Here is a 10,113-nt window from a genome sequence, read left to right as displayed (position 1 = left end):
ACTTGAATCATTTCTTTATTGATAACTTCAAATAAAGTGGTTTTTAGTTTGGGTATAAAAGTCATGAAGATTAAAGTCAATGCATAAATTGAAATACAATCTTCTTTTGAGAACTTTTTTTTCTCTTTTTTGCTCTATGGTACCTGAATGTTTTGCTGTGTCTTGGGGGCCAGAAGGAGAGTCAGCTCACTTCATCTGCAGTTGATCTTAGCTGTTTTAGTTCTGTGGGTTCTCTAGAATTATTTTGGGTTGTTTTCCTAAGAATGACTGTTCACAATTATGGAATCCTTCCATCTCCTTTCCTAGGGCTGACTGCCATATGATGTCTCTCAACCCAAGGAGAAAACATGCAATGGCAGGAATGAACCAACCAAGAATTCTCTCTTAAGATATCAAGAAATGATTCAAATTTTATAGCAAATGGCAAAGGACACCCATGAAATAATTGAGTCACAAGAGACAGGAAACCTACAGTACTTCTATGAAGATTTTCTTCCCATCCTGTCTAAACTCTAGCTGCTACAGAGACCACTCTCATAAATTAAAATTACTTTTTACTGAAAATAGGTTTAATAAGTTTTCATCCAAATGTATATGACATTTGGAATTTCCTGCAGATTTTTTTAAAAGCATGTACACTGTAGCTGGTAATTTTAATTGCATTCTTTTTTATTAACAGATTCTAAATAAGTATAAAATTCAGTTCTCTTTAATTTACACACATGAATATTGAGATCCCAACTCAGTGGACATGCCTGATATAAAAAGGAAAACAACAATCTCCAACCATCAAAACAAGGCTAGCTCTGGAGAATTGCATTAACTCCTTATAGGTGATAAACATACTGTAGGTTTGAGTCAATAGTTTTGATTCCTTTACTATTAATATTAATTCTAGTAAAAGGCAACTTTTTATTATTCATCTGAATGCACTATTAATTTCTTCCACACTTTTCTTATGGCATTCTTCATGTCCTTATTCCTAAAAGTATAAATCATAGGATTAAGCAAGGGGGATAGCATGGTGTAAAATATTGCTACCATTTTGTCAAAGGAGAAGGCAGTAGGCGGCCTTGCATATGTAAATATACACGGGACGAAGAACAAGACCACCACAGCAATGTGGGACCCACAAGTAGAGAGAGCTTTCCATTGCCCTTCAGAACTGTGAAATCTCAGAGACAGCAAGATAAACCCATAGGAAACAAGCAACAAGGAGAAGATTACGATGCAGATAAACCCACTGTTGGCAACCACCAAAAGGCCAAAGATGTGAGTGTCAGTGCAGGCCAGCTCCAGCAATGGGTACAAGTCACATATGAAGTGATCAATGACATTGGGTCCACAGAAGGGAAGCTGCAAAGTGAAGATAATTTGTATGATGGAATGTAAGAACCCCCCTGCCCAGGCCACCCCCACCAGAGTGCCACAGAGCCTCCTGGTCATAATAGAAGAGTAGTGTAAGGGCTTACAAATGGCCACATAGCGGTCATAGGCCATGGCAGTCAGAACAATCACCTCAGCCCCACCAAAGAAGTGTTCAGCAAAAAGTTGTATCATGCATCCTTCAAAGGAGATGGTTTTTCTCTCATATAAAGAATCCACAATCATTTTGGGTGTCATGGCAGAGGAGAAGCTTGCATCCAGTAAAGACAGAAAAGCCAGAAAGAAATACATGGGGGAGCCCAGCAGTGTAGGGCTGCAGACAATGGTCACCACAATTGTCATGTTGCCCCCAATTGTTACAATGTAAACACATAAACATATGATAAATATCAGTTTTTGAACATTTGGATTCTGTGATAGTCCCAGGAAGACAAATTCAGTTACAAAACTCTGGTTTTGCATGGTTCCCAAGGAAAAGATGAATGCCCAATAGAGAGCATATCATTTGGCAATGATGATAAACATTTGCTTCAATATAAAATATATAATCCCATTTATAATTTTGGGATTGATGATTATTATAGCTAGATCCAAAATAATATTGAGTGCTTGATTTCATTGAGAATAGAAAAAAGAGAAAAATTTACAGGGTGATAGTTGAAGATCAGCCAGATTGAGGCAGAGATAAATTGTAGAATACTTAAAATCTAGAGCTCTGCACACATGAAAACAGAAACAGTTGCATGTGTGGTATAAGATTGACAATATGTTATATGTAATCCTGTTTGACAATTTACTTGAGATCTGAAGTGAATTGATGAAAAACCTTCCGGCCTTTTGCACATGTTATGAGGATGTGAGGACTCCATAGTCGTGTTTTCCACGGTCAGGGAAGCACATAGGAATGACTAGATAATGGAAAAATGTATCTGTAAAGTGAAGAAATAGCCTGCATTTTAGGAGACAAATGAACATACGAATACTTCTTCAACGTTTAAAAAACATCTATACTGAACATGGCTTTTAATAAATTTTTATCACTTCTCAGACTTTTGACTAAAGTCAAGAGTAGTACATGTCATTATGAGTTTGATATGAAATTCAATTAGTTTTTATGGAAGAGAAAGACATATAGAAATGCCCAGATACAGGCTTAAGCATTAAATACAGTTTTTTTTTAAATCATTATCTGAAACTAGAACAGAAGTTCATAAAAACAAATAATGCCACTCCTGAGTTTTGTTCTCATGGTTGATAATACAAAGTAAGCATTCCACAGAACCCTCGCTACTGTTTTTCCTGCTTTATTTGTAAGAAAATTATGCTTCAGGAGATTAAGTTGATATCAATGGAAATGTCCAATGTTATTCAAACATTGGACAGAACTTCTGTCGAAGCTTAAGCCTGGTCAATTGAATGAACAGGGAAAAGGGTAACAATTTTTATTTTATCCAGAACTTCAGAGCAGAGGAAGCATTACAATGCCTTTTTCTATCTGTAAATGTTAAAATTTCTCAATAGTTTATTCAGGTTTGAATGTGACATATTAATAAAACACAGACAATGATAAAGAATTAGAAATTAGTGGTCTAGTAGCCAATATATGAAAGTTGCCAAGAGCTATGTAATTGCAGAAGACAAACAGTGAATTGAATTTTACTGAGGGCTTTATTAATATTTTTCCAAAGATTTATAAATCTTGTTTGTCTAGCCATGTATAGTTTCTAATGACACATATATCTGAAGCATAATTGACTTTCTTAAGAGGAAGAAATCTCCAGTTAAAATATAACTGCTCATCTCCTATGACTATGATGTTATGTCAAACTTGAAAGTGTGACAATGCTCTCTATGGTAACTGTGACATTTTTAAACTTATTAAGTAATCTAGTAAAATGCCTTACCACAGAAAGATTTTCCATTCATTTCTACTTGTGTACAGAGATGAAAAGAATCATTGAGTTCTTGCACACATTACTGACATGTATCAGTCAAGAAGCATACGTTTGTGAAGATATGTACACGTTCATACCTGTTTGTTAAAAATAGGGAAAAAAAGAATAATATTATGTACTGTGGAAGTCGAAAAGAATCTTTTTAAAATAAATTCTACTTTCAGTTAATAGAAATCAATTTAACTATGAATAAAACTAAAAAAGATGCAAAATGTACATTAGTTTCTGTCCTTGGTTCTCTGATTCATTTCTCTTGGGTGTCTGCACTACAAATTCCAAAATCATTTATAAACTATCATCAAGTAACAGGAGTATAAAACAAGCTTCAAATGATCATGGAGTCAGCCAATACCTATGTGTCATTGAGGACGGTATACCAATAGATGACTCAGGGTCTGACTAGGCCAGGCTAGGGCTAAAGAAGGAAAAAGATTAGGGAGAAATGAATCAGAAAACCATCTCCTGGCTTTTTGTTCTGTGGCTTTGAGCAGATTACGAAGTTCTAAAAACTCTCAAAGCCTTATGTGACATTTCTGTGCTTCAACTTGATAAAAACAAAAAGTCTCTCAATTAGTTCTTAAGAGAACAGGAAAACACGGAATCATAAATGCAGTCAGAATATCAGGAGAAAGTGTTGAGACACCTCACAGTCAGAAGGAGGGCATTACACTCCTAATTTCAGCTGTACTATCACCACTGATGATAAATATTTTCCCAATCTTCATATATGTTTAAAAATGTTAAGATTTTATTTTGGCCAGTCACAGCATAATCACTAACAATCTAAACATCTGCACTCACAGATAAATGTATGACATTGCCTTCAGAACTCCTACTCCAGATAGCTTCATTGTATCAAGAAAATCAAATTGACAGGTACAGTGAGAGAAAGGCAACACATATTAATTGAATAATTCTTATTACCTACATCCTTAACAATTTTTCTCAATTAAGCTTTTTCAAAATAAGAGTTAACATAAATAATGTTTAGTTTCTACTATCAAATGTCCAGCAATGCCAGCTTGCTCCTGTAGTAACCATGTCACTTAACCTAAGGTACTTCTACATCTTCTAAAAAAAAAAAAAAAATGGAGACATTAACACAGATCAAGTTCAGAGACCTGTAAAAGTCCACCAGACAGTTACAGTAACCACATGTTGCAAAAACATACATCAAAAATGATAAAAATTACTGATGTCAGCATGATTTTAAGCAGCATTTACATAAAAAGTAAAATTTTAATTAGCATGAAAATAGAACACATCCTTTAAAAAATTATGCCATCTTCAAATGTAACTCTTAAATGCAACAAAAGTGGTTCATTCATTTAATTATTTTGTAAAGCATATGAATAACAATTCTGAATGTGTAAACGTTTGAAACATTTAAATTAGTAACTTCTGCTTTAAAAAATTACTATAAAGTTGAAATGAGATAGGGAAAAAATTTAATGGAAAATGGTCCACTAGAGATACTAGTAAAAGGGAGAGTTGCTTAATTAAGCATAGAAAGATGTTTATATAAATCAAACATTTATTCCTCACCCATTCAGGTAAGAATGTTCCTTTACATGACAATCTGGGAACTACATCCCTTCAGATTTCAGTACCTGCTCTTGGACTTCACTCATGCTCTGATGACTGTCCCAAATGCTTCAGATGTCATAATCTTGCTATTTCTGGAATGAGATGGGGTGTAATACCATTTCTGTTTCCACTGAGTCATTCCAGAGGGTACCTGAAGCCTCTCCTGGTGTCTTCTAATTCATCTGATTTAGTGCAGGACTCCGGACTTTCAGTTTTCCTGAGCATTCTAAGGCAGGACCCTAGCATTGTTCAAAAACATCAAACACATTTAGGGAGAGTATGTGGACACATTTAACTAGAATACTCCACTCTGTGACTTGTGTCATTCTTCTTACCTTAGTGTCCACTCTTATGAAGTTGGCTGCTGTGTGACTGTGGACGTAGTAAATGCCATGCTGTACATCAGTAAGTAGAAAGAGGACAGCTTTCCATGCCTCCGCATCAGGATTCTAGAGACATTCTCTGAAAATTCACTGTTTAATCTTAAAAATGAGGAAGTTTTAAAGGATGAAAATATGTTTAAAAATAATTCTGCTGGTGAGGTAAAATAAAACATGTGCTTGCTGCATTTTTAACTGATTTGTATTTAATTCACAGATAAAATTTAAATGTAATATTAATTTCATTAAACATATAAGAATGACTGCCTTTCACTCCCTTCAAAATTCTGATTATTTTGCTTCTCTCACCATTGACCATAGCAGCCACAGTCTAAACAGTACAGCCTAATTATAAATCCCCTCTGAAAGTGAAATAAAAGAATTATAAATCTCACTTATGTCAACCAATTTCTTATCAGTTCTAATGATGAGACTCTCCTGTTTTATATGGTGTAGGTTTCCTCGGTGTCTGGTTAAACTCTAATGTTCCTTCTAATTTTTTCTTCTCATCTCTTACAGAGTGGAGGGGCATCTTCGGCAATCCACTGCCCCTTATGTCCTGTCTACAGCAGGTTATCAAAGAGAAACAAAAGAAGCAAAAGTTTCCTTTTTGATTTACAACTGGAATTTAAAGAGTTTTCCATGGGATTTGGGACTGTGTAGCCACACCCACCCAGAGCTTGGAAACTTTCCATTATTGTGTTTTTCCAAGACATAATTTTGAATGTTGTTACTTCCTCACTTGTTTATAAATTTCTATGTCCCCAAAGAATTAGAGGATTTTTTCTTTTCTTTGTACTTCTTCTGCATTGCGATTTGAAGATAATTCCAAATATAAGAGTTGTGTTCTGAGACAAGATTGTACCCATGCGCAAAAAATAAAAATAAAAAAACATGGATATTCTGACACAGTAGAATGTTTATCAAAGAATATAACATTTATGTATGTACAAAAATAGTTATTGGTTGGTCAAAATGTTGAGTTTTTATCCTGGAAACGAATTTGGAGATCCTTTGACTCTAAAACTAAAAGCAAAATTTTGGCAATTAATTCTTTTCTTTTATTGTAGAGGTGAGAACATAAGGCTAGCAGTGTCTCATTAGCAGAACATAGCACTGAGCCTGAAGCATGGTACTTATCTCACTGGAAATTTTGGCAATTAATTCTTTTATTGTAGAGGTGAGAACATAAGGCTAGCCAGTGTCTCGTTAGTGGAACATAGCACTGAGCCTGAAGCATGGTACTTATCTCACTGGAAATTTTGGAAAAGACCATAGAAAGAAATACATCTGATTTGTTCAGTTTTAAATGTCACATTCTGCTTAGTGTTCACACCTCACAGAGAAAAGTAGAATTGAAGTGACACTTATAAAAAAATTAAAATCTGGAGCATGATCTCTTTAATAGTCTATAGAGTCAAACTGAAGTGGTTTTTGTTTTGTTTTTGTTTTGTTGTGTTTCTTTTCTTCTGTTAGTTCAAAGTTCACAATTGTGTCCTAATCCAAAAGAATACCTGGCATGACCACACTTTTTTTTTTTTTTTTTTTTTTTTTTTTTTTTTTTTTTTTTTTTTGAAAATAGATAGATTACAAAAATTCCAAAAAAAAAAAAAAAAAAAAAAAAAAAAAAAAAAAAAAAAAAAAAAAAAAAAAAAAAAAAAAAAAAAAAAAAAAAAAAAAAATGGCAATGACACAAAAAAAAAAAAAACAAAATAGCAATAGCCAATTCCAAAATTCAGCAGGGTATTTTGTATCCAGAACTTTAAACATATCCTTTATCACATAACACCACCATGTTGATACCATGGTCATCACTGTTCTAGTATAATTTAATAAAATATCTAATTAAATAACATTATGCCAGGCTACACTCCTCAACTATGATCCTGACTATAGGAACTGACACAACTTCCTATTAGTACAGCCAGAGACTGTGGGTGCAATCAGTAGACTCCAGAGGTAGATTCTTAGGTGAGAGATAAACTCAATGGGAAAAAGGGATGAGGGTCATGAGATGAGGAACATGCAATAAAACTCAGTTATAATGCTCCAGAAGACACTACCTAGTTCCTCACACTTAAGAAAAACTTAGAAAATTTCAACATGAGTTCTCCAAGTAGTGTATGGAGTCAAGGAAAACAGTCCCTCATGCTGAGGTAAAAGGGCAAAACTCTCTGACATATTGGTTCTTCTTATCAGTTAAAACACAGTAAGTTTGCCACAAAGATGGTTTGGAGAACATGAAATCCCAATAGCATTAGAGAGCATGTCTGACCAGGAAGAGGACCTAAAAGATACCATACTTGGTGAGGAAGTCTTTGAGAAGTAACTTATAACAGAGAAGTTCAGAGAGATAGCCAGATTATACATGTCAGAGCTTGATTAAATGTTAAGATTTTTGTAGCAGGAATCTTAAAAGTTCTTATTAATAAAATCAAACCCGAGGCCAGTTATTGGGGTGAATACTGGAAGGTCAGAGAGACAGAACAAGCCATAGCTATCTCACCTCACCAGTTCCTCAGCTGGTCCTGTTTCCTCAGATTGGAAGCCTCTGAGTCCTCATCCAGAATGAATCCCAGCTGAACTGAGCTGCTTCAAAGCCTGAAAGCTTAACCAGCCAAATGCTTAACCAGCCACATGCTTAACCAGTCAACTGCTTCTAGTTTCTGGTCCTAACACCTTATATACGTTTCTGCTTTCTACCATCACTCCCTAGGATTAAAGGCTTGCTTCCTGGGATTAAAGGCGTGAGTCACCATGCCTGGCTGTTTCCAATGTGGCCTTGAACTCACAGAGATCCCAGATGGATTTCTGCCTCTGGAATGCTAGGATTAAAGGCGTGTGCTATCACTGCCTAACTAGTGGCTTTTCTGTTCTCTGACCCCAGATAAGTTTATTAAGGTACACAATATTTTGGGGAACACAATACCACCACAGATTTTAGCTTTTGACACTGCATATCAATGATATGTGCTGAGATCTGACTTATGAGATTAAAGAGATATCTGAGTAACCCACTGAGGTTCAACTCTTAAAGCTGAGATCTTAGCGAAAGGGGAACCAAGTATACATAGTGGGTACTACTAAGTTTGATCTTTGCAGGACATTGTTAGGTAGATATTCTACTTCCACTTAAAGTGGATGTATATTCTTAGTTTACTTCAACTTCATGTCATGAATACTACTGAATTTTTCTTGTTCTAATAGGTAATCATATAATTTATAAGTAAAACAATATTTACTTCAGAGATCAACATTGTTAGAAAAAGTAAAGTTAAGCAAAGTTATAAAACATTGATGAGAAGACATTTTTGGAATTTAAAAGGTTATATTGCCCATATGAATGTCCAGAGATGAATGTCCAGAGAAGTTCTGAATTGTGTAACTGAAAGAGTCTAGGCCTACCTCTTTACTGTATATATATGAGTATATACAGTATATATATATATGAGTATATATATATATATACTGTGTATATATATATATATATATATATACTCATATATATATATACTCTCCATATATATATATATATGGGGGAGAGAGAGAGAGAGAGAGAGAGAGAGAGAGAGAGAGAGCTGGCACTTTGGTTTCCATATCTCAGGAAGTTACTGAGGTCACAGGCAGATGGGTATGACTCCACCATAGACTACTGGCAATGGTTGAGAGGGTGCCTGAGCTGACCTACCCTGGTGATCTGAGGGCTAAATACCCTGTCATCAGAGAAGCCTCATCTAGTGACTGATGAAAGCAAATACAGAGATCCATGGCCAAGCCCCAAGCAGAGCTTCAGGAGTCCAATCCACTAGAGAGAGGAGGGATTCTATGAGCAAAAGATGTCCAGACCATGATTGGATAAAGTACAGAGACAACTAGCCAAACTAGTAGAAACACATGAACTGTGCACAAATAGCTGAGGAGTCCCATGGTACTAGACTAGACCCTCTGGATAAGCAAGACAGTTGTTTGGCTTGAACTGTTTGGGGGGGGGGGCAGGCAGTAGACCAGGACCTATCCCTAGTGCATGAGCCAGTTTTTTTTGAGCCCAGTGCCTATGGTAAGACAATTTGCCCGGCCTTGTTGCAGGAAGGAGGGCCTTCGACCTGACTCAACTGAATATACCAGGTTCTGCTGACTCCCCAGGGGGTACCTTGCCTTGGATGAGGTAGGAATGGTGGGTGGATGGGGGGGAGCTAGAGGAGGGAGGACAGGGGTATCTATGGTTAGTATGTAAAATGAATATAAAATCTCTTAATAAAAAAAGGTAAAAAATTTTAAAAAAGAAGAAGATCACAAATATGTTAGATTAGGGATCACATTATGTTCAACTATTTTTTTAATTTTAGAATTGAACCAGGAAAAATGTTCTACATAAAGTTCTTACAGAGGCAAAAGTTTTCATATTATTAAGCTCACATTCTTCTTTGAGATAAGACAGGATTATAAATTTTAAATCTGAGTATTTTCTGATAAATAATTGTTATACGACATGAAATACCATTCTCCATTGTTAATACATAAAGGGCGATTTTTGATCCTCAGGTTTAAAGCCATCAAATTCATGTTGGATTTGGGTTTCAGCTGTGTACTAAGACAGTATCTTTGACAAGTCTGCTATTGCTGAACTTAAAGTTTAAAAAAAATTCTCTATTCAGGGCCTCGCCCTTCCCATGTTGGCTCTTCTTCGTGTTCAGCGCTGGTCCCATCTTCACTTCACTTGAGGCAAGCCGAAGGCCCTCCTTCCTGCGACAAGGCTGGGCAAATTGTCTCACCATTTTTATATAAATTATTTGCTTCATTTACTA

The 10,113-nt window shown here is 35.5% G+C and overlaps 1 protein-coding gene across 1 annotated transcript; it reads right to left on the bottom strand.

Moving 5' to 3' along the window:
• Window positions 1–915: 915 nt before the first annotated feature.
• On the bottom strand, window positions 916–1,854 carry LOC114693895 (olfactory receptor 4C15-like). The gene has a single exon (XM_028870443.1). The coding sequence runs from the start codon at window positions 1,846–1,848 to the stop codon at window positions 916–918; it is 933 nt and encodes a 310-aa protein (XP_028726276.1). The 5' UTR covers window positions 1,849–1,854.
• Window positions 1,855–10,113: the final 8,259 nt, after the last annotated feature.

This window comes from Peromyscus leucopus, chromosome 4, assembly GCF_004664715.2.
Source record: "Peromyscus leucopus breed LL Stock chromosome 4, UCI_PerLeu_2.1, whole genome shotgun sequence".
Taxonomy (NCBI): domain Eukaryota; kingdom Metazoa; phylum Chordata; class Mammalia; order Rodentia; family Cricetidae; genus Peromyscus; species Peromyscus leucopus.
The sequence above is the reverse complement of the archived record's forward strand: the minus strand, read 5'-3'. Positions and strand labels throughout refer to the sequence as shown.

What these genes read in the sequence shown, in the direction of transcription:
- LOC114693895 (XM_028870443.1), bottom strand. Translation starts at nt 1,848, where the DNA reads ATGCAAAACCAGAGTTTTGTAACTGAATTTGTCTTCCTGGGACTATCA.